The sequence below is a fragment of the Lampris incognitus genome, chromosome 1, assembly GCF_029633865.1.
Source record: "Lampris incognitus isolate fLamInc1 chromosome 1, fLamInc1.hap2, whole genome shotgun sequence".
Lineage (NCBI taxonomy): Eukaryota > Metazoa > Chordata > Actinopteri > Lampriformes > Lampridae > Lampris > Lampris incognitus.
Window position 1 is genome coordinate 146752123 of NC_079211.1, and position 25215 is coordinate 146777337.

A 25215-nucleotide genomic window follows, 5' to 3' on the forward strand; every position below is an offset into this window, starting at 1 on the left:
GGGGTACGGGGATGCTGGAGCCTATCCCAGCAGCCACTGGGCGGCAGGAGGGGAGACTCCCTGGACAGGCCGCCAGGCCATCACCCAGGGCCCCCACATTAACATCTCTTTCCATTATGCTTTTCAAAATATTCCACACCTCAGCTCTCCTCTTTTCATAATGGGCCATATTCCTCCGTAGCTTGACAGCAAACCTTGCGTGGCTTAAAACACGATTTAATAAGTTAACATTACATCCTTTCACTGTACCAGTCACCCCAAAAAACCACAATTCTCTCCATTCCACCGTGTCAACAAACCCACCTCTCCAACATCTACTTATCAGTTCTTCATTTTCAGCATGTACCCCACCAGCTCACATTCAACAAACCCACTCTCTCTCCTTCCTTCGTGTCTAACCTCTCGTACACCTTTTCTTTTGACTTCACCACCTCTCTCTTCACTTTACGCCGCATCGCCTTGTACTCCTGTCTACTTTCTTCATCTCTCTGACCATCCCACTTCTTCTTTGCCAACCTCTTCCTCTGTATACTTTACTGCACTCCCTCATTCCACCACCAAGTGTCCTTGTCTTCCTTCCTCTGTCCTGATGACACACCAAGTACCTTCCTAGCTGTCTCCCTCACTGTTTCTGCAGTGGTTGCCCAGCCATCTGGCAACTCTTCACTACCACCCAGTGCCTGTCTTAACTCCTCCCTGAACTCCACACAACAGTCTTCCTTCTTCAACTTCCACCATTTGATCCTTGGCTCTGCCTTCACTCGCTTCCTCTTCTTGGTCTCCAAAGTCCTCCCACAGACCACCATCCGATGCTGCCTAGCTACCTTCTCCCCTGTCACCACCTTCCAGTCTCCAATCCCTTTCAGATCGCGCCTCCTGCACGAGATATAGTCCACCTGTGTGCACTTTCCTCCCCTCTTATACGTCACCCTGTGTTCCTCCTTCTTCTGGAAATATGTATTCCATCCATTATCCACACCGCTTATCCTGCTCTCGGGGTTGCGGGGATGGTGGAGCCTATCCCAGCAGTCACTGGGCAGCAGGCGGGGAGACACCCTGGACATGCTGCCAGTCCATCATAGGGCCAACCCACACCCAAACACACAAACACACACACACACACACACACATTCACACTTAGGGACAATTTACTACGGCCGATTCACCTGAGCTACATGTCTTTGGACTGTGGGAGGAAACCGGAGCACCCACAGGAAACCCACGCAGACACGGGGAGAACATGCAAACTCCACACAGAATACGACCTGGGATGACCCCCGAGGTTGGACTACCCCGGGGCTCGAACCCAGGACCTTCTTGGTGTGAGGCGACCGCGCTAACCACAGCGCCACCGTGCCGCCTGAAATATGTATTCACCACAGCCATTTCCATCCTTTTTGCAAAATCCACCACCATCTGTCCTTCCATATTCCTCTCCTTGACACCATACCTACCCATCGTCTCCTCATCGCCTCCTCTTCACCGCTTTTCTCTTCACCAAAGACATATATAAATATATATATATATATATATATATATATATATATATATATATTCCACTGTTGTGCGATGACTTAAGGCACACTTACAGCTAATGCACTTCACATGCACTCTTAGGGGTATGAATTATACTACTACTAATACTAATACTACTTCTATTACCACTATTTCATATAGTACTACTATGACAGGATTACTACGTAGCTCGTTGTAATGCCAGCTGGTTATCTATCTGCTCATTTCTGACTCTCCTGCAAGTCGCTCTGTACAAGAGCAGCTGCTCCGTGAGTAAATGTAAATGTGAACGTGTGCGCCCCAGTCGCCCCAGTCGCCCCAGTCGCCCCTGTGTAAGCCAAGTACCGACGTCCCAGAACAAACCGCTGGAGAGCTATTAGGACCTCTGTGGACGGGCCTCGCTTCTGAAGCCCAGATCACACAGAAGATATGTCACATTTCACCTCTTTGTGTGTAATTTTACCTCACATCCCTACACGGTCGCCTCCGCCTCTCTGATCTGACAACTGGCTCTAAATGCGGGGTACCAAGCGGCGTTTGGCCCCGCGGGGCGTACCTGGATCTGCAGGGGCAGGTTGGCGCTGACCGTGTACAGCAGCAGTTTGGTGGGCTTCTCCCTGCACATCAGAACCAGCTCCAGGTCCATGTCGCCTTTGATCAGCAGGCCTTTGGCCACCAGGCCGATGCGCATCACCCCACACAACACAGAGCTGGACTCCAGCCTGCGGGCAGAGAGGCACGGTCAGCATCCCTCGGTGATGCTATCCTGATAATAATGATGTTATTAACGACAGTAATAACTTTATCTCCGTACTGTAGTAGTTTTTTTAAAAACGTGTTTTAGGGCAGTACTTGAAAAGTAAGAAAGGGAACATAAACACAACACAAGGAATGAAAACTCACCTGGAAGTGAGAATGAAGAGAGGAAGAACAAAGAAAACAAAAATGGGTACACTATTTGTTGGTTATTTATTTACCCCCCCCCCTTTTCTCCCCAATTGTATCCGGCCAATTACCCCACTCTCCCGAGCCGTCCCGGTCGCTGCTCCACCCTCTCTGCTGATCCGGGGAGGGCTGCAGACTACCACATGCCTCCTCCCATACATGTGGAGTCGCCGGCCGCTTCTTTTCACCTGACAGGGAGGAGTTTCACCAGGAGGACGGAGCGCGTCGGGAGGATCACGCTATTCCCCCCAGTTTCCCCTCCCCCCTGAACAGGGGCCCCGACCGACCAGAGGAGGCGCTAGTGCAGCGACCAAGACACAAACCCACATCCGGCTTCCCACCCGCAGACACGGCCAATTGTGTCTGTAGGGACGCCCGACCAAGCCGGAGGAACCACGGGGATTCGAACAGGCGATCCCTGTGGTGGTAGGCAACAGAATAGACCGCCACGCTACCTCGACGCCCCGTTTGTTGGTGATTAAACTTCATTTAGACATGCTCGCTGACCCGGTGTCCAGGAAGATGGCGGCGCGAACTCACATTTGCAGCGGCTCCACCCAGTCCCGACTACGCAGTGTCTTTGTCCACGTCTAAGTTTGTGTCATCGTGTGACGTTTTTAGTTTGAGTTTTTTTTCTTCGTTTGACGGCCGGGAGGGCTGGCGCTGGGTCGGCTGAGGGAGCTTGGTCTGCTGGGTCCTGTGGGGCCAAGGACCACGGCCCTGCCTGGAGCTGCGCCCGAACAGGAAACACCGAGGGCGGTCTGACAGGACGTGGAAGCGGGGCAGGCTAAGCTAACTGCTAGCCCATGCGGACCGGCGGTTCCCACAGTCCTCCTGGCTGGCGTTCGCTCTCTGGACGGTGGGATCTTCGGACTGCGTTGCACTGAGTGGACTGTTGTTAACGCTTAGTGTGTGTGTTTTTGCTTTTCTTCTCTCTGTTTTTGTACGTATTTGGTGATGTCGTTTCTGGAAATTTGGGGTGTGTGTTTTAATTTCTTGTGTTGCACTGCTGTGGGCTGGGTGACACGAAATTTCCTTTCTTTTGTGTACACAAGCACATGACAGAAATGACAATAAATTGCTCCTGATCCCTGACCCATAAACCTTCTCTCAATTCTCCACGTTGGGTTGCCGCGTACACACCAGCCCGAGTCGATAATCCACAACATTTACAGACACACTGCTGAATGGTGGCGGTGTGGAGAAAACCAGGAATCAGGAACAGGAAGCAGGAACACTTTAATTGTCATTTCACTTCATGCACTTGTGTACCTTTAACGAGACGAGACGCTGTTTCCCCCAGCCCACAGCAGCACAACACAACAACAAAGACACATACAAACTACAAGAACACACACACCCAAACTAACACACATATATTACAACAAACCAAAAAAATCCCCGCCCAAGGGGAACGAACGCCAGCCAGGATGAATGTCGGAACCGCCGGTCTGCATGGGCTAGCAGTTAGCTTAGCCCGCGCCGCTTCCACATCCTGTCAGACCGCCCTCGGCGCTTCCTCCTCGGGCACAGCTCCAGACAGGGGCCGTGGTACCCGGGTCCACCGGCTCTCCCAGCCCATCCGGCGCCAGCTCTCCCAGCCAGACACCCTCAACACACCTCCCCGCACTCCTCACGACGACATCAAAACACCACAGTCAGTGCCAGGCGAGGCCGCCGCCAGACCGCCCTCGGTGTTAGCAGAACTGCCGGTCCGCATGGGCTAGCAGTTAGCTTAGCCTGCCCCGCTCTCCCAGCCGATCCAGCGCCAGCTCTCCCAGCCATCAAACGAAGACGAAACTCAGACGCAGGCGTGGACAGAGACACCGTGCGGACGGCACTGGGTCAGGCTGCCGCACACGTGAATTCGCGCCGCCATCTTCCCCACGCCAAGTCGTCAGACTGCCGTATCGAAACGCTTCCCCAGGAGCGAGGGAAGCGACCGCGGGGAACGTACCGCGACGTGTCCACAGCCAGTGAAAAGTGAGATTTTACTTTTAAACCACTACAAGTAACAGCGGGCTGAAACATGAATGAAATAATCCGAGCCTCTCTCAGCTCGAGCGGAGGACCAAATCAAGAGAGAACGCCAAAAAAAATGAAATGAATAAATAAATAAATAACAGTATGACATCACAGATGCTGTAGCTCACAACATCGCAGCATCCTACACGAGTGTGGAAGGAGACGGAGGACACCGCCACGTGATGTGTGGATAAACACTGTCTGTCCGTCTCCCAGATACAAGCTGTGTGTGTGGGAAAGTGTGTGTGTGTGTCTGTGTGTGTGTGAACAGGAAAATTTGAAAGCGGCTTTACACACAATAACGTCTTCAAACTCAGCACTACCTGCCTTCCTCTCCCTCGTTTGGCTGCTGCGAGGAAGATGTTGGAGGCTATGTGTGGTATCGTTACTCGGGGGAGGTTCCTACCGGACAGGAAGGACTGACATACTTGGTGTCGGTGTCGGCTGCCGCCGTGCCGTCATCGCCGTCCTCGTTGGCGGGGGTCTTCCCTGAGGGTTGGTTTAGGCCGTCCATCCAATCGGAGACCTTCTTGAGGGCGCACTCCACAGTGGACACCAGCTTTTGCACCGCCTCCAGCTCCTCTGGCGCCGGGTAGATGCTGGCATGCTTTGCCATGACGTGGCGGTCATCGTTTGCGAACGATCGGAACGACCTCTGGATGTGCGGGAAAGGAACGGTTACAGGAAAAGGAGGAGAGGCTGGTAGCAACTACCTTCAAGGCACTGGAGGTGGCGCTAACAGCCACACACTCGTTAAAAAGAAGGTCCTATGTATTTCTTGTTTTGGTTTTTTTTTTATTCCCCCTCTTTTTCTCCCCAGTTGTACCCGCTCAGTTACCCCACTCTCCCGAGCCGTCCCGGTCTCTGCTCCACCTCCTGGGAGGGCTGCAGACTACCACATGTCTCCTCCCATACATGTGGAGTCGCCAGCCGCTTCTTGTCACCTGACAGTGAGGGGTTTCGCCAGGGGGACGTAGCGTGTAGGAGGATCACGCTATCCCCCCTAGCCCCCCCCCTGAACAGGCACCCCGACCGACCAGAGGAGGCGCTAGTGCAGCGACCAGGACGCATACCTACATCGGGCTTCCCACCCGCAGACACGGCCAATTGTGTGTATAGGGACGCCCGACCAAGCCGGCGGTAACATGGGGATTCGAACCGGCGGTCCCCGTGTCGGTAGTAGGGCTGCAACACAAAGCTGTCGTCAGAACAATGCTCCCCAGCAACACTTAATCACAGAAACCTTCAGTTTCAGTATTGGAGCGGTTGGTAACTTGTTCCAGGACGGCAGGCTAAGAACACACGACTTCTTTAAGCTCACGTGCTTCGTTATTGACTCGAGTCGGCGCCCGGCGTTGTTCTCTACAACTTCCCCCCACCGGCAGGCGGGTGAGAAGCTGTCTGCTTGTGTCAGGGATGAAACGCATGTGACGGGTCCGCGGTGGTGTAGCGGTCTAAGCGTCGGCTCTGGGTCGATGCAGTTGCCCACTGGGGACCGGGGTTCTCGCCCCGGTCTCGTCAGATCAGACTATGGCCGGACTCGGTGAAGCAGCAATAATTGGCAGCGCTGTCTTCGGGCGGGGGGGGGGAGCAGCGGTTCGGCCTGGAGTCGCCTTGTCACGAAAGTGGCGAGGCGACTCCTTCGAGACTGCCGGCCGGAGAGGCGCGGTTGGGGAACGCATGCAGCACGAGGGTGGGGGTTTCGACTGAAATAGGGAGCGATTGGCCGCTAAATTGGGAGAAAATCAGAAATAAATTTGTAAAAAAAAAAAAAAAGAAGAAAAGAAAAGAAAAATGTGCGTGTGACGACGACACCTGGAGAGATATGTGCCACCGCCGCCGCCGCCGCCGCCAGTCTCCGCCTGGCCTGGAAACAGGCGGCGCGGCTTAACGTGAACACCAACAGCAGGTCCCAAAGCAGAGCTGTCCGCTCTAAAGGAGGGACAAAACTGAGCGAGAGCTCGTTTTGGCGGCGGTTAAACATCATGCGAGGCTTCCAGTCCAAGGTCAAACAGCTTCCTGTTCCCTTCATCTCCTCTCCTCTCTTCTCTCCCTCCCTCCCTCCCTCCCTCCCTGCCTGCAGCCTGTAAGCACTTCTCATTACGGTGGGTTATTTATGACGGGGCTTTAATAATTCATGGCTGAGAGTCTCCAGGAGCTTGTGCCGGAGTTACAAGGGTCATTCATCACAGCCCAGCTAATCTCCAGCCGCACCGCCAGGGGCGTTCACGCCTCGGCGTGGAGCGGCGAGAGTGGGCAGCATCAACAGGAAATAAAACTCTCTCACCCACACACAACATTACCAGGGTCTAAATGGAAGATTAAGACGTGTGGAGATCAGATAATGATCTCTTACTGCAGCCGGGCTGCTTTACCCGCACACCTTACAATAACACAACGTTCCTGCTGGTACCTTCAGGTAAGATTATACCTCGGGGGGCGTCCGGGTGGCGTAGCGCTCTATTCCGTTGCCTAGCAACACGGGGAAGGCGGTTCGAATCCCCGCGTTGCCTCCGGCTTGGCCGGGCGTCCTTACAGACACAATTGGCCGTGTCTGCGGGTGGGAAGCCGCATGTGGGTATGTGTCCTGGTCCGCTGCACTAGCGCCTCCTCTGGTCGGTTGGGGCACCTGTTCAGGGGGGAGGGGGAACTGGAGGGAATAGCGTGATCCTCCCATGCGCTACGTCCTCCTGGTGAAACTCCTCACTGTCAGGTGAAAAGAAACGGCTGGCGACTCCACATGTATAGGAGGAGGCTTGTGGTAGTCTGCAGCCCTCCCCGGATCAGCAGATGGGGTGGAGCAGCGACCGGGACGGCTCGGAAGGGTGGGGTAATTGGCCGGATACAATTGGGGGGAGGAGAAAAAAAAAGAAGTTTATACTTGGGAACCACGTCACCAACCTGATGCCAAATTTATTTATTTATTTTGATGTTTCCTGTTTTCTCCCCAATTGTATCCGGCCAACTACTCCACTCTTCCGAGCCGTCCCAGTCGCTGTTCCACCCCAATCTGCCGATCCAGGGAGGGCTGCAGACTACCACAGGCCTCCTCCGATACACGTGGAGTCACCAGCCGCTTCTTTTCACCTGACAGTGAGGAGTTTCACCAGGGGGACGTAGCGCGTGGGAGGATCACGCTGTCCCTCCCTCGAACAGGCGCCCCGGTTGACCAGAGGAGGCGCTACTGCAGCGGACCAGTACACATACCCACATCCAGCTTTCCACCTGCAGACATGGCCAATTCTGTCTGTAGGGGCGCCCGACCAAGCCGGAAGTAACATGGGGATTCGAACCGGCGATCCCCGTGTTGCTAGGCAACCGAAAAATTGCCACGCTACCCGGACACCCCAAAACTGATGCCAAATTAAATGTTTGAATGTAACTTGACTGAATTAACGTTACCACGGGCTGAAACAATACACTTCCTGTGAAAATATTAATCTACCACTGATTTACTGTATGAAATTTAGATGTGAGGATGCCACCATTAAGGAAAAAATTCTCATACCGGGTATCTCTGAATAAACTCTGGTACATAAAGTATTGGTACTTATTGATCGTGATCTGATCTATTAAAGTCAACTGCATTACAAACATGCATTTCTTTTATGCATACAATGCAGACAGACCACTGTGACAAATGACAAATGTACACTGAAGCCAGCCAGTCGGGATTTTCCTGAACACAGGGTACACAGATTTGTTTCAACAAATTAAATTCAAGACATCAAGACAAACACGCACGTTAATGTTGTTGCTGCCATCGCTTGACAGACAAATTTAGTGACTGCAGTCTATCAGTAACAGTCAATCTCTCAAAATCTTTTTTATTTGCAAAGGAAGTTTTCACAAACCAGGAATCTGACTTGACACATTTCTTATTGTGACAGAAATAACATTACATTCATTCATCTTCAGCCGCTTCTCCGGGGTCAGGTCGCAGTGGCAGCGAGCTATCTAGGGCACTCCAGACATCTGTCTCCCCAGCAACGCCCTCCAGCTCCTCCTGGGGGAGCCCATGGTGCTCCCAGGCCAGAATGGACATGTAGTCCCTCCAACGAGTTCTGGGTCTACCCCGGGATCTCCTCCCAGTTGGACGTGCCCGGAAAACCTCCAAAGGAAGGTGCCCTGGAGGCATCCTAATCAGATGCCCGAACCACCTCAGCTGGCTCCTCTCGATGTGAAGGAGCAGCGGCTCTACTCCGAGCTCCCTCCAGATGTCCGAGCTCCTCACCCTATCTCTAAGGCTGAGCCCAGACACCCTACGGAGGAAACTCATTTCAGCCGCTTGTATCCGCCATCTCACCCTTTCGGTCACTACCCAAAGCTCATGACCATAGGTGAGGGTTGGAAGGAAGACTGACTGGTAAACTGAGAGCTTTGCCTTCCGGCTCAGCTCCCTCTTCACCACAACGGTCCGGTACAATGCCCACATTACTGCTGATGCTGTACTACTGATGCTCCCATTCCATCCTACCCTCACTCATGAACAAGACCCCGGGATACTTGAACTCCTTCACTTGAGGCAACAACTCATCCCCAACCCGGAGGGAGCAATCCACCATTTTCCAGCAGAGAACCACGGCCTCAGACTTGGAGGTGCTGACTCTCACCCCAGAAATAACATTACAATTTTAAAAAATATGACTATGTATGAGTGTGGTGTTTAATTTCTCAGCATATGTGTACTTCAGTTAGTGAGAATATTGGATTATGTAAATAATGGCTGTTTACATAAGAGATGTAGAACAGGAATATAGCAACATAACTCATTCTTTACCATTGTAAGGATATATTATGACAAGTTTACAAAAGCACTAATACCCAAGTTACCGAAGCTATCCATGATGATGTTCACACACACACACACACACACAGGAGGACTCACCATGTTTAGGGGCGGGGCATATGTCGGTGGGAGGGGCCTAGGTCAGGACCAGGGTCCTGTGAATCCACCTCTTCATGCAGTCAATCTCGACTCGTCGGTCTGCCTCTCACTCCAAAGATGTAGTCGTTCAACAGACTCTCAGTGTCTGAGGACAAAAGAGAAAACGAAAGGACTGAATTTCTTAACCACTTTCACAATAACTCCATTCCCCGGTGTAGGTGGCAAGGCATTCAGCTCCAATAGTGGTCCCACTGTCCATGAGGCCTACCTCCCAGGCGAGCCAAAAATCATTTCTATGCCCGCTTTGACAAGGACAACACTGGCCCAGCCACAAAAATCCCTGCCCATCCAGAAAACCAGGTGCTCGCTCTATTGACTGCAGAGGTCAGAGAGTCATTGCGCAGAGTGAACACACGGAAGGCTGCCGGACCGGACGGCATACTGGGTCGGGTCCTCCGAGAATGCTGCGACCAGCTGGCTGAGGTCGGCATAACTATATTTAACCTCTCACTGTCCCAATCAATAGTCCTGGTATGCTTCAAGACCACCTGTATCATTCCTGTCCCCAAGAGATCAAAATCCATGTGTCTGAATTATTACTGACCCAGAGCACTCACCCCCATTGCCATAAAGTGCTTTGAGAGACTGGTTCTGGCTCACATCAAAAACATTATCCCTCCCACATATTTGACCCACATCAGTTCGCCTACCGTCCCAAAAGGCCTACTGAGGATGCCATTGCCACTGCCCTGCACTTTGCTCTGACCCACCTTGAACTTAACAACACATACACCCGGATGCTGTTTATAGATTACAGCTCTGCCTTCAACACCATCATCCCCACCAAACTAACCACCACACTCCTCTCCCTTGGCCTCAACCCTCCCTCTGTAACTGGACCCTGGGCTTCCTGACCAACAGACCTCAGTCTGTTAGGTTAGGTGACCACACCTCCTCCACCCTGACCTTCAGCACAGGTGCCCCTCAAGGCTGTGTTCTGAGCCCCCTCCTTTTCTCCCTCTTTACACACGACTGCCTGCCAACTCACCCTTCAAATGTTATAGTTAAGTTTGCAGATGACACCACAGTCATTGGCTGTATCACCAACAATGACAAGACGGCCTACAGAGACGAGATTCAGCACCTCACGTCATGGTGTACTACCAACAATCTTGTCCTCAATATGCAGAAGATGAAGGAGCTGACTGTGGACTTCAGGAGATCTAGAAGCTGCAGGCACTCCCCCATACACATCAGTGGGGTGGAAGTGGAGCGTGTCTCCAGCTTTAAATTCCCTGGGGGGCCCACATCAGCGAGGACCTCTCTTGGACATCAAACACCCAGACCCTTGTGAAAAAGGCCCAACAACGCCTGCATATCCTGAGGAGGCTGAGGAGCGCCCGTCTATCCCCCAAAGTTCTCACCAACTTCTACCACTGCACCATAGAGAGCATCCTGACCAGCTGCATCTCAGTGTGGTAGGGCAACTGCACCTCAGTAGACCAGAAAGCTCTGCAGCGGGTCGTCAATTATTATTATTTATTTGATTAAATTATTTATTCATTTCACTATTTAATTTTTATAATTATTCTATTATTATTTATTATTATTACAATTTATTTTATTATTTTTATTTTTATTATCATTATTAAATTTTTATCCCACGACCCTGAGAGCAGGATAAGCAGTTTGGATAATGGATGGATGGATGAATTATTATTTTATTATTGACTTTATTTATTCATTTTAGTTATTTTATTCTATTGCTGCTGCAGTGTTGAGGAGCCATAAGAATTTAACGCTCTTGTATTTAAAGGATCTTAATTCAGCTATCCTTCACTAACGTAAAACTGTCCATAGGGGTGTGTGTGTGTGTGTGTGTGTGTGTGTGGGCCCTGTGATGGCCTGGCGGCCTGTCCAGTGTGTCTCCCCACCTGCCACCCAGTGACTGCTGGGATGGGCTCCAGCATCCCCGCGACCCTGACAGCAGGATAAGCAGTTTGGATGATGGTATGGGATGGAATCTTGAATCAAGGCGGCCCAGCACGTCACCAGTACCCAGCTGCCAGCCATAAAAGATATTTATCACAAACACGGCCTTCGAAGGGGTCTCATTATCAGCAGAGATCCCACCCACCCCAAACATGGACTGCCCCCCCCCCGCACTCTGGGAGGCACTACAGGAGCCTCAGAGCCCGCACCACCAGGCTCAAAAACAACTTCTTTCCCCAAGTTGGTGCCCAGCTGAACCTGGCCACCCACTGAATGTCTGTAGATATGTTTATAGGCGTGCTCTTTTTTTAACTATCTTCAGCTTTTAGTCTTCATGTGTGTATATCTTCTACTGTGTTTGCCATGTTTGTCTGTGTCTGTCTTGCACTGTTGGGTGAAGCCGCATCCGTCATGTCGTTTTTACACACGTGCCTGCACATTGTTTTTAATGACAATAAACTGAATTGAATTGAACTGTTTTCCCAATAGATGCTACCAGGAGTTTTTAACTTATTTATCAGTCTCCGATTAATTTTGGGAAGAGGTGGAAACGGATGATCCACTGTGGTGACCCCCTAACAGGAGCAGCCAAAAGTAGTCGTAGTAGTAGTCGTAGTAGTAGTAGTGGTAGTAGTCTCAGATGAATTTTGATGCACTGTATGCCTGACATAATCAAATGAGACCATCAATGAGCAGATTAGCTAGTTATACATGATGATTTCAAATGACTGTGTCTGGGTCGGATTCCCTGCAAAATGACAAAGATGATGTACGGCACACAGACGGGATGCAGCCACAAGAGAACATTACCTTACGGCTTTACATCTTACAAAGCCGTTTTTCTAAAACACCACTACATCTCTCTTCTCTGCCACAGTAAATACACCAGCTACCAGAGTGTGAATGGAGATCTTTTAGACGAGAAGCGACGTTAACGTGGAATTGAGTCGGCGTTCTGTGAGACACTACTGCTTTTGTCCACAAGGGCGGGCAGGGTCAACAAAAATACTGTAACGACCGAGGATAACTAGACTTGCTAGCCCTTGGCTAACGGGTTGGACCTTTTAGCCAACTGGTGAACGTGATCGCCCATCGTGCGGGAGATCCGGGTTCGCGTCCCGGCTGCGGCGGTTCCCAGGCTGCCCCCCCAAAGTCGTTGCATTGGTGTCAGAAGTGGGACGGTGAGACCGTGAGGCCAGTGGGATGGTGAGACCGTGAGGCCAGTGGGATGGTGAGACCGTGAGGCCAGTGGGATGGTGAGACCGTGAGGCCAGTGGGATGGTGAGATCGTGAGGCCATCGGAAGCGAGTGCGCCCAGAGGTGTGAGGGAGCTGGTATGTTGAAGCACGAGGACGCGCTTCCCGAAAGAGGGGGGGGGGGGAGTGTAACGACCACGGATATCTAGACTCGCTAGCCCTTGGCTAACGGGTCGGACCCTTTAGTCGACTGGTTAACGTGTTCGGCCATCGTGCGGGAGATCCGGGTCCGCGTCCTGGCTGCGGCGGTTCCCAGGCTGCCCCCTGAATTCGCTACAAAACAAAGCTCCTCACAGCCATTTTACCAAAATCCTTCACACCTCACATCTAGTCTGTAAAAAACCAATTAGACAGACAGACAGATGTATAGATGGATGTATGGCTGGATGCTGCCCTGCTATATTCTTCCCGCCCCCCGCCTCCAACTCTCTCGTGTTATATGTATGAATGTCTGTGCGTCAGGTTCAACAAGAAAAAACACAAGATTTATTTCCCTGTACTGAGATTCCATCTCTGCCGTGGACAAGACGGTGCGGCACTGCAGAATCCCTGTCACCGCCGCTCCGACACGTTTCTAATTTAATGAAACAGCGTCCGGGTCAAATTTATTATGAAGGTTTCGCCCCCTCGGGTTGATTTTTAGGAGCGTGCTCAACACGCCAACAGGGATGAAATGAATCGAGCTGAATTTATTTACACAGCTGAATGAAAGAGACGGCTGTCGTCAACACAAACTAATGCTTATGCGAGAGAGAGAGAGAGAGAGCGAGAGAGCGAGAGCGAGAGAGAGACAGAGAGAGAGCGAGCTGCCAGCATCCCAGGAGAAACTCGAGGGTCAGGCTGAGCATCAATTTGATTCTCCGTCACCTTGACCGAGTTCTCAGTGACAAACTGCCTGATTTCTGCCACATGACGTCCACTGCTGCCTTTCACTGCTGCTGGAGCTGTATCAGAAAACCGCATCACTTTATTTGCTTTATTCTACATTTCATTTTATATTTTTATTTGCTAAGAAAAAAAAAACACCGTGCATTAAGCTCTCCGGCGGGTTTGATACCGAGACGTGTCGACAGCTTGTGGCTGCAAAGCATTTCTTCCCAGCACATCGCTAATTATGTGAAAACTGTACGGCGGCGTCCCGTATACGCAGATGAGTTTTATGCTCTTTGTGCAGAGAACTCCACCTCATCTCCTTCTGCCAAGCTGAACTAGATATCCAAACACCTCTGCTTACACGTATTGTAGTCTGTCATGGATACTGTTCACTGCCCGCAGTGCCTTCTGTGTTTAACCAGTACCGGCTATTTACTCCTCTATGGTTTTACCTTTTGATTTCTTACATCTTATTCTCTCTGATCTCATCTTCAGCCGCTTCTCCGGGGTCGGGTCGCGGTGGCAGCGAGCTAACTAGGGCACTCCAGACGTCCCTCTCCCCAGCAACGCCCTCCAGCTCCTCCTGGGGGATCCTAAGGCGTTCCCAAGCCAGATTGGACATGTAGTCCCTCTAGCGAGTTCTGGGTCTACCCCGGGGGTCTCCTCCCAGTTGGTCGTCCTGGACCAGTCTGCAATGCCAGAAGTCGGCACGCTCCGGTCCCTGCCTTTGCCTGCCGCCCGGCCTGCACTACACCCTACCCCAGTGCTCATCCCCACGGGTGGTGGCTCCATGTTGTTTTTTCAGGCTAGGCCTGACCAGTCCCCATGGGCCAAGGCCCGGCCACCAAACACTCGCCGGCAAGCTCCCTTCCCAGGTCTGGCTCCAGGATGGGACCCCGGTTTCCCTTTTCCGGGTGAAGTGCTGCAGCTCTGCTGTTGTAACTTCATTGGGTTTCTTGGGAATCGCTCTTAGTCTGGCCCCTTCCCTGGGAACAATTCTCCTTGGGAGACCCTACCAGGAGCTATTGCCCCCAACAGCCCAGCTCCCAGGATCACTGAGACACCCAAACCCCTCCACCACGTTAAGGTGGCAATGCTCAGAGGGGACATCTTATCCTGCTTTTCTTATCTAATTTAATGTTATGCCTTAAATAAAGCATTCTGAATTGCTGTTGTGTAAGAAATACAAATAACCTCACCTTGCCTAATGTCCAACAACTGTCCAGGACAGATTCCTTGTACGTGTGAACTTGGCTGTCAATCACAGTTGAATTTACATAAGAGGAATTAACGCTAAGCTAGAAACAGCACTTTCATCACCCAGTTAAACCAGTACCACGCTAACTGACAGGTTGGTTTAGACGGACCAAACTACCTGGTTGTCGAAGAAACGGCTCCGGGATCAAAACTGGAGGTAAATCCACACGGAGGACACTACAAACGGCAAAACATGGCTGTTTCTGCAAATTTTAACAAACGCTGCATTCCAGCTCAATTTTGAATAATCCTTTGCCCCCTGAAGAGGAGAGGTGATTAAAGGAGGCTAATTAAGAATACAGTAATGACTTTTTAAGGGCATGGATGGTGGCAGCAGATGGCGGCCCAGCGTGTGACGGAGACAAGGCTGACTCCAACAAACAGCAAAGCACAGCTCGGAGCTTTCGGCTCACGTGGAATAAATTACTAATAAAAGTTCAACAGCATTTACGAATTAAAGGTTTCAGTATTGTTAATGCAAGATAAAAACAATTAATAAAAAGGCCAGGACAATGGAGCGCACAATGGTGAAAATGTTGGGTGTATTTTAGATGTACATTCATTCACCTATTCCAGCTTCTTCTGGCTGTTAACACTAACTGATACAAGTTAACACTAACTGATATAAGTTAACACTAACTGATACAACTTAACATTGATATAAGTTAACAGTAACTGATACAAGTTAACACTAACTGATATAAGTTAACACTAACTGATATGGGTTAACACTAACTGATACAACTTAACATTGATATAAGTTAACACTAACTGATACAAGTTAACACTAACTGACGCAAGTTAACACTAACTGATATAAGTTAACACTAATGTCCCTTTTCTGCATGGTACCGGCTCGACTCAACTCTACTCACTTTTTTTGGTTTTCCATTGGGCAGAAGTTAGAGACAGTACCTGGTACCTGGTACTTTTTTTGGTACCACCTACATCGAGGTTCCAAGTGAGCTGAGCCGATACTGAAAGGTGACATGAAAATACCACTATAAATAAATAGATAAAATAAAATAAATCTAAATAAATATATGTTTTCATTTATATTTCTTTTAAATCAAATAAATAAATAAAATCTTGCAAAATAAATAAAAAATATTTAAATTCAATTATAAAGAAAATATAAATGAAATAAAATAAATATACGTATATTTATTCAAATATAAATAAAGTGCTATAAAATAAATGAATAAATAAAAATATTTAAATTTAACTATAAATAAAATATAAATACTAAATAAATAAAATATAGACAAAAAATTACAAAAATATTTATATTTATTTAAATATAAATAAAACCTGACCACTGATTGGTCAGCAAGAAATTGAACAGCTCCGTTTATAACCAGGAAATGCCAAAGCGAGTCTTATGAAACTTGTATTATAGTTGATAATCTATGCAAAAAAAAATTTGCTGTCAGCGAATCTCTTAGTTACACTAACATTGTTCATGTGAAGCACACATTTAGAGTTGGTCTCGTTGATTTTTGGGAAAATAAAACACTCGTGAGGGTGTGCTGGTAGACAAGGGAGGAAAAACTAGTCAACACGCCCACAAATGACCAGCGGGGCTTCGCCGTGAGGGGGTACTATCTGCTGTGGAAAACCAAATCCCCAAAAGTAGAGCGAGTAGAGTGGGATAGAGCAGAGTGGAGGAGCTGAGCCAGTACCATGCAGTAGAAAGGGGGCATAACTGATATAATTCAACAGCGGCCACACAGACAGACGTGTGCAGCGATCACAGTGATCACCGTCTTGTCACCTTGCTTCCTCGCCTAACAAGCGGACAAAGACAACCAAGCCATTTCCGCAGGACGCTGCAGCTTAATGGACAGAGTAAGGCATCAATACCGCCGGGGGTCAGAGGTCAGATTCTCTATGGAGCCCACCATGTGATGTGTTCATGGTACTAGCAGGCACTTTGGATAAAAGCAGGCATGAAATAATGCCCGGTCTGTCCATCTCACACACAACACCGCTATCCGCCCAGCAGCCCTTTAGCTCCTCTCTCCGTCCTTCATTTTAGGGAAGGTGCTACGAACCAGGAGAGGGTTTATTTTGGGCTGTGTTTATTTAGGTCATTTTCTCTGCAGGAAGCTTTTATGAGACGGGGCCATTGTGCTCACACAAGACTTCAAATGAGGCCCTAGCTGCTGCCCGGCAGAATACCAACTAAACTGCTTGTTCTCTTGCACAAAAGCCCGATTTTTATTTATTTATTTTTTGGGGGGGAATATTTGATTTGGGAACAAAAATGAATTGATGGTCGCTCCTACGTCACATCCGTACTGTGGACAACAAGCAAACAGTGAAAAAAAGAAACTCAAGATATGCACCAAAGTAGGACTAACATTTGGAAAAGCTACCTGAAGAGAACAAGTCTACCAACCTGCCCACTACCACAGGAAACGACTCACATCCATCCATCCATCATCCGAACCGCTTATCCCAGTCTCAGGGTCGCGGGGATGCTGGAGCCTATCCCAGCAGCCATTGGGTGGCAGGCCCGGAGACACCCTGGACAGGCTGCCGGGCCATCACACACTAACACACACATTCATACCTAGGGACAATCTAGTACGGCCGAGTCACCTGACCTACATGTCTTTGGACCGTGGGAGGAAACCGGAGCCCCCCGAGGAAACCCACACAGAAACGGGGAGAACATGCAAACTCCATAAGGAGGACAACCCGGGACGACCCCCCCAAGGTTGGACTACCCCGGGGCTCGAACCCAGGACCGTCTCGCTGTGAGGCGACCGCGCGGGTAATTCTGTCATGTCATGACTCAGTGCAACACTGCATTGTGAATGCTGTATAGTGCAGGGCTGTGATAACCGCATGAAGGCAATACCGCAGTCATGTGATGCTACCGCAGGGTGGAGCTCATTATTGCCATCTTTTTTTTTTCTGTATTTCTTTTTTCTTTTCTTTTCTTTTTTTTTTAGTGGTGAAAGTTACAGGAGTGCATATGGTGTGTGATATGAATATAAACGCAATCATCCCTGTTTAGTTATCATCATTGACTGTCTTCCATCATATATTCAAGGGCTTCCGGAGAGACTTCAAGAGCGAGGGGGAAGGACAGTCCATTCACAGCTGAATATATACGCTCCCGGGATGCGGGGATCACAATTATATCCGCGGGCACCGTGGTTAATCCACGGATCGCGCAGGCCGAGTCATAAAAATTAACATTCTGATTAATAGCTGATGGGCTGCGGGTGGGTGAAATAATACATCATTAAAGCCGGGGTAGGCAGTTTTTCTTTTTTATGGCGTCGTTGGGCGAAAATTCCATAATAACCTTCCAGCATATTGTAATTCAAAGTGGTCTGAAAGAAAACTAGACTTCTGCACCTCCTCTTGGCTCTGTATTCAGGTTTTTAAAAGCTCTAGCCTGAGACAGGAGATTTTAGCCAATCACGGGTCATTTCAGAGAGAGGGCGCTCCTATTGGCTGTTCTACAAATGCAGGTTCATGGGTACGCAATCAATTCACGTCCACCCTGCCCCGAAAGTAGTAGTAGCAGTAGTAGTAGTAGTAGTAGTAGTAGTAGCAGTAGTAGTAGTAGTAGTAGCAGCAGTAGTAGTAGTAGTAGTAGTAGTAGTAGTAGCAGCAGCAGTAGTAGTAGTAGTAGCAGCAGTAGTAGTAGTAGTAGCAGCAGTAGTAGTAGTAGTAGTAGTATAGTGAACACACTTCTGTTATGGGGCAACACCCATACAGTTGATGCTAGCCGCCAGTAGCGTAAACTTTATTGTCCCCCGAGGGGACATTTGTCTTAGGCACAGTGCTACAATCTGTTGCTTCACCTAAAAAAAGACATCACAAAAACATAAGAAGTGCTCGACACGACAGAACTGGGCACGGTACTCCAGTCCTGAAACCTTCACACCGGCTTCCAGTTAGCTACAGAACGGATTTTAAAATGCTGCTACTTGTCTACAAGTCACTGAATGGTGTAGGCCCAGAATACATCACTGACACGCTCGAAGAGTATAAACCGGGTCAGGCTCCAAGATCAATGGACTTGGGTCAGCCCAGAGTCCAGACCAAACATGGCGAAGCAGCATTCAGCTGTCACGCTGCATGCCACTGGAACAAACTACCGGAGGATCTTAGATGTGCCCCAAATATAGCCATTTTTAAATCTAGGTTAAAAACATGTCTTTTTCTTGTGCCTGTGATTGAGCAGTCAAACTTGCACCTCATCCCTACTGCACTTTAATTCTGGAAGTGGGGCTCCAGTCACTCCCGGCGGGGAGGTGACTGTGTAATTATTCTATTTTTTTTGTACTTCATATTTTCTCTTCATAATACCTGTCTTTTAATTATATTACTCTTTTTAATTACTAATGCAAAGTACATTTTATGTACTTTGTACTCTTTTAATTATATTTTACATGTGTTTGTTCCTATTTGTTTTTATTTATTCTCTTTTAATTATGTTTCATATTGTTGTCCCTTTTCTGTTCTCATTTGTGTAACGCACACTGAACTGCCCTGTGCATGAAATGTGCTACATAAATAAACTTGCTTGCATAAAAAAACATCTAAAAAACATAAAAGAATGGATGCCCGGGTGGCGTGGTGGTCTATTCTGTTGCCTACCAACACGGGGATCGCCGGTTCAAATCCCTGTGTTACCTCCGGCTTGGTTGGGCGTCCCTACAGACACAATTGGCCGCGTCTGTGGGTGGGAAGCCGGATGTGGGTATGTGTCCTGGTTGCTGTACTAGCGCCTCCTCTGGTCGGTCGGGGCCCCTGTTTGGAGGGGAGGGGGAACTGGGGGGAATATGCTCGGTTACGTTGGTGGGATCCATAAGCGTCCAGAGGCGTGCAGATCCTCAGAAGTCTCTACAGGAATGCGGGAATAACAAAGCGCACTTCCGGGAAGGGTGACTACTGTAACCGACAAAAAGACTCGCCGGCCGATGGCCAGGGGGTCGGCCCCCTTTAGTCGAGGGGTTAGCGATGTTGCCTCGTGGTGCAGTACAACCCCGGATCAAATCCCGCAGCCGGCGGTAAATATGCTCAGTTACACTGGATAGCGTGATCCTCCCACGCGCTACGTCCCCCTGGTGAAACTCCTCACTGTCAGGTGAAAAGAAGCGGCTGGTGACTCCACATGTATGGGAGGAGACATGTGGTAGTCTGCAGCCCTCCCCGGATCGGCAGAGGGGGTGGAGCAGAGACCGGGACGGCTCGGAAGAGTGGGGTAATTGGCAGGATACAATTGGGGAGAAAAAGGGAGGGGGGGGGGACAACATAAGAGACATTTGACTATACATTTGACACTGACAACACAATGGCTGAAAAAGAAACACTTGTCTCACATTGCTCCATGTCATTCAGATGTAGCATGAGAGTTCAGCAGGCTGACGGAGGCTGGGACAAACAATAGTTTCAAGTGGATTGATCTGCACTTTGGCACACACAGTCTTCTTCCTGATGGCAGTGGGTGTTCAGAGAAGAGTGGATGTTGACAGTCCACAATGATTTTTTGTTGCTTGTTTCATGACTACCCGCTCGTACAGACACTTTATGGGCTCATATTCTTCTTCTCCATTACCTTCGCGGCCTGTTTTGTGCATGCTGGCAAGCCTGCTTTTCAGTTGCACCGTCAGGCTGCCAAGCCATGCTGTAATTCATATGTAATGGTGCTCTCTAGCACCGCGCGGTAGAACAGCAGCATCATTTGGCTACTCAATCCACACAGCCTCAATCGCCTCAGAAAGTAAAGTCTGCTGCCTTCTACTGCCCCGTTTACCAATGTGTGTGTTCCAGCAAAGAAGGCTGTCTGTGTGGACACTGAAGTACGTATAAGAGGACACCTGAAGTGGACATTACATGATTCAACAATGGTGACAAAATCTAGTTCCAAAGCCACATTTTATGTCGCCTATTTGGGCACATTTTGGCTCTGAGCTGGACAACAAGGGGCAGGTAGTGAATTTAGACAAGGCAATATGCTGCATTTGTAGAAATAAAATATATTGTTTGGGGGGAGGGGGTATTGGTGGTAAGCTGCCAAATCACAGGGATTTGTTGCTTTTTCACCATACTAAGGAAACAATCCAGGGGCGTCCAGGTAGCGTAGTGGTCTATTCTGTTGCCTACCAACACAGGGCTCGCCGGATCGAATCCCCGTGCTACGCCCGGCTTGGTCGGGCGTCCCTACAGACACAACTGGCAGTGTCTGCAGGTGGGAAGCCAGATGTGGGTATGTGTCCTGGTCGCTGCACTAGCACCTCCTCTGGTCGGTCAGGGCGGCTGTTCGGGGGCGAGGGGGAACTGGGGGGAACAGCGTGATCCTCCCACGCGCTACGTCCCCCTGGTGAAACTCCTCACTGTCTGGTGAAAAGAAGCAGCTGGCGACTCCACATGTATCGGAGGAGGCATGTGGTAGTCTGCAACCCTCCCGGGATCAGCAGAGTGGATGGAGCAGCGACTGGGAAGGCTCAGAAGAGTGGGGTAATTGGCCTGATACAATTGGGGAGAAAAAAAAGAGGGGTGGGGGGGGACAATCCATACCGTCAAAGCCCTATGACCACTCACACGTGAATCAAATAACGTTGTTCATCTCCAAACAAGAGCACGTGTCAAGGTCTGGGTAGACTAGATGATAAGCGAACAGTCAGTTTTTGTAGTCAACATGTTGGAAGCAGGAGAAATGGGCAGGAGTTAAGACCCGAGTGACTCTGACGAGGGCCAAATTGTCATGGCCACATGACTGGGTCAGAGCAACCCTGAAGTGGCAAGGCTTGTGGGGTGCTCCCGGTCACAAAGACAGTAAAACACTTCGTCATTGTACGTGACCATACAAGGAAATTCTTCCTCTGAATTTTCCCCATCCTTTGGTATTGGGAGCGGTGGGCGACCGCAGAGCAGCGTCTGGGGACCACCTCCAGTTCTTCTTTTCATTGCCTTGGTCGGGGGCACAGACAGGAGTACTAACCCTAACAAACGTGTCTGTAACGATGGGAGGAAACTGGAGCACCTGGCGGAAACCCGTGCAGACACGGGGAGAACATGCAGTCCACACAGGAAGGACCTGGGACGTCCTGGGGTTTGAGCAGTGGCGAGTACCTACCGACAGTGGCCCAAGGAGGGACAAACCACAAACCGGCGACAGGGTGTTGGGCGCCCAAGGCTCATCGATGTGCGATGCTATCCTATCGGGTCTGAATCCACAGAAGGTCTGTCGTGGCATAAGTCACAGAAAATGTTAACGACGGTTACGGGAGGAATGTGTCACGACACAGTACATCGCACCCTGCTACATATGGGGCTGCGTAGCGGCAGACCAGTCAGAGTGCCCATGATGACCCCTGTCCACTGTCGAAAGCACCCACAATTGGCACGTGAGCGTCAGAACTGGACCTTGGAGCAGTGGAAGAAGGTGGCCTGGTCTGATGAGTCCAATTTTCGATCATGTGGACGGCCGTGCACATGTGCGCCGTTTACCAGGGCGAGTGATGGCACCAGAATGCACTGAGGGAAGACAAGCCGGTGGAGGGACTGCGATGCTCTGGGCAAGGTTCGTCTGGGAAATCTCGAGTCAGGCCATTCATGTGGTCATCAGTTTGACACGTGCCATCTATCTAAATGTTGTTGCAGACCAGGTACAGCCGTTCATTGCGACGGTATTCCCTGATGGCAGTAGCCTCTTTTAGCAGGATACTGTGCCCTGCCACGCTGCACACATTATTCAGAAATGGTTTGAGGAACACGATGAAGTGTTCAAGGTGGGTTAGGGTTAGGGATGTGGTGGACCGACAACTCCAATCCACATCGGCTCCACCTTGTAACCTACAGGACCCGAAGGATCCGCTGTTAATGCTTTGGTGCCAGATACCACAGGACACCTTCAGGGGTCTTCTAGAGTCCATGCCTCGGGGGGTCGGCACCGTTTTGTAAGCACACACAGGGCCAACAGCATATTAGGCAGGTGGTCATAATGATTTGGCTCATCGGTGTACGTTAGAGAGAAGCTAATTCATATTTCTTTCCCATTGTTAATGTGTTGTATTCCTCTGAAACAACTTTACAGTAGTCTGTATTTTTTTTGTATTTTTGTCTGTATTTTTGCGGCCTGTCCAGGGTGTCCCCCCGCCTACCGCCCAATGACTGCTGGGATAGGCTCCAGCAGCCCACGACCCTGAGAGCAGGATAAGCGGTTTGGATAATGGACGGATGTATTTTTGTAATCTTGCTATAATTGCTCCTACATGCACTGGTATACAAATCGTTTTGCCAATGCAAACCAGTCCCATATGTTGTATCCAGAATTCTAATATGCACACAACACACAGCTTCAAAATATTCATTACTTCTTATCACAGAACATTGAATCAGTTCATCTGGACACAACATTTGTTGAGGGGAAGGTTTCCTCACTCATCTAAGTGACCTCTTCAGTCTCAACTGACTGCAGGTACCCCCACCCTTATAAACAATACAGTGGCTGCAGGTACCCCCACCCTTATAAACAATACAGTGGCTGCAGGTACCCCCACCCTTATAAACAATACAGTGGCTGCAGGTACCCCCACCCTTATAAACAATACAGTGGCTGCAGGTACCCCCACCCTTATAAACAATACAGTGACAGAACCACCGAAACCAACGATCGGTTTCATATTTTCGGTCGTTATGCCACTGTATTGTTTATAAGGATGGGGGTACCTGCAGTCACTGTATTTTTTATAAGGGTGGGGACACCTGCAGCCACTGCATTGTTTATAAGGGTGGGGGTACCTGCAGCCACTGTATTGTTTATAAGGGTGGGGGTACCTGCAGTCAGTGTATTGTTTATAAGGGTGGGGGTACCTGCAGTCACTGTATTGTTTATAAGGGTGGGGGTACCTGCAGTCAGTGTATTGTTTATAAGGGTGGGGGTACCTACAGTCAGTGTATTTTTTATAAGGGTGGGGACACCTGCAGCCACTGCATTGTTTATAAGGGTGGGGGTACCTGCAGTCAGTGTATTGTTTATAAGGGTGGGGGTACCTACAGTCACTGTATTTTTTATAAGGGTGGGGGTACCTGCAGCCACTGCATTGTTTATAAGGGTGGGGACACCTGCAGCCACTGTATTGTTTATAAGGGTGGGGGTACCTGCAGCCACTGTATTGTTTATAAGGGTGGGGGTACCTGCAGTCAGTGTATTGTTTATAAGGGTGGGGGTACCTACAGTCAGTTGAGACTGAAGAGGTCACGTATGCCCCTTTTCCACTGCATGGTACCGGCTCGACTCAACTCAACTCTACTCGCTTCTTTTGGTTTTCCACTGGGCAGAAGTTCGGGATAGTACCTGGTACCAGGTACTTGTTTTATTGGTACCGCCTCCGTCCAGGTTCCAAGTGAGCTGAGCCGATACTAAAAGGTGACATGAAAATACCACTATAAATAAATAAATTAAATAAAATATATAAAATATAAATAAATTTAATAAATATATTTACATTTATTTAAACAAAAACAATCTTATAAAAGAAATTAATAAAAAAATGTACACCTAAATATCAAATGAAAATAAATTAATAAAATATAAACAAAAATATACATAACATGTATTTATATTTAGTCAAGCTAATGCACTGGAATGTGAAGTTATTTGAATGGAAGACATTTACCCCACCCTTCCGAGCCGTCCCGGTAGCTGCTCCACCCCCCTCTGCTGATCCGGGGAGGGCTGCAGACTACCACATGCCTCCTCCCATACATGTGGAGTCGCCAGCCACTTCTTTTCACCTGACAGTGAGGAGTTTCACCAGGGGGACGTAGCGCGTGGGAGGATCACGCTATTCCCCCCAGTCCCCCCTCCCCCCCAAACAGGCACCCTGAATGACCAGAGGAGGCGCTAGTGCAGCAACTAGGACACATACCCACATGCTCGGCGCCCTGCCTCTTTATGACACCACCTATACCGCAGACACGGGACCTTCAGGTGCAGGGAGGTTAACCTCAGGGGTCGATTTATACCTCCTGCTATAGCTTCTATACCACACACACACACACACACACACACACACACACACACACACAGCTTTAGAGTGCAGGAGGTGAAACTTTATTCAGAGTTTATGTCAATCTGTGCTGTTATTGTGAAAGTTGTGCTGATCTGTGTGTGTTAATCTGTGTGTGTATCTTTTGGTTTCTAAAGTGTGGTGTTTATGTGCCGTATCTATGCGAGAGATTTTTATCCACAAGGCTGATAAACGTACGGCCGAGTCACCTGACCTGCATGTCTTTGGACTGTGGGAGGAAACCCACGCAGACACGGGGAGAACATGCAAACTCCACACACAGGACGACCCGGGACGACCCCCGAGGTTGCACTACCCCAGGACTCGAACCCAGGACCTTCTTGCTGTGAGGCGACCACGCTAACCACTGCTGCCACCGTGCCGCCTGACTGCGGTCAGGTGACTCGGCCATACTGAATGG

General features: G+C 49.5%; 1 protein-coding gene across 1 annotated transcript in view; it reads right to left on the reverse strand.

Moving 5' to 3' along the window:
* Positions 1-25215, reverse strand: part of LOC130113390 (spermatid perinuclear RNA-binding protein-like) — a 117228-nt gene that overhangs the window by 60085 nt on the left and 31928 nt on the right. The window contains 3 exon segments of the mRNA XM_056280983.1: positions 2072-2237; positions 4914-5140; positions 9374-9518. Coding sequence (XP_056136958.1) covers positions 2072-2237; positions 4914-5140; positions 9374-9376 — 396 coding nt within the window. The 5' untranslated portion in view covers positions 9377-9518.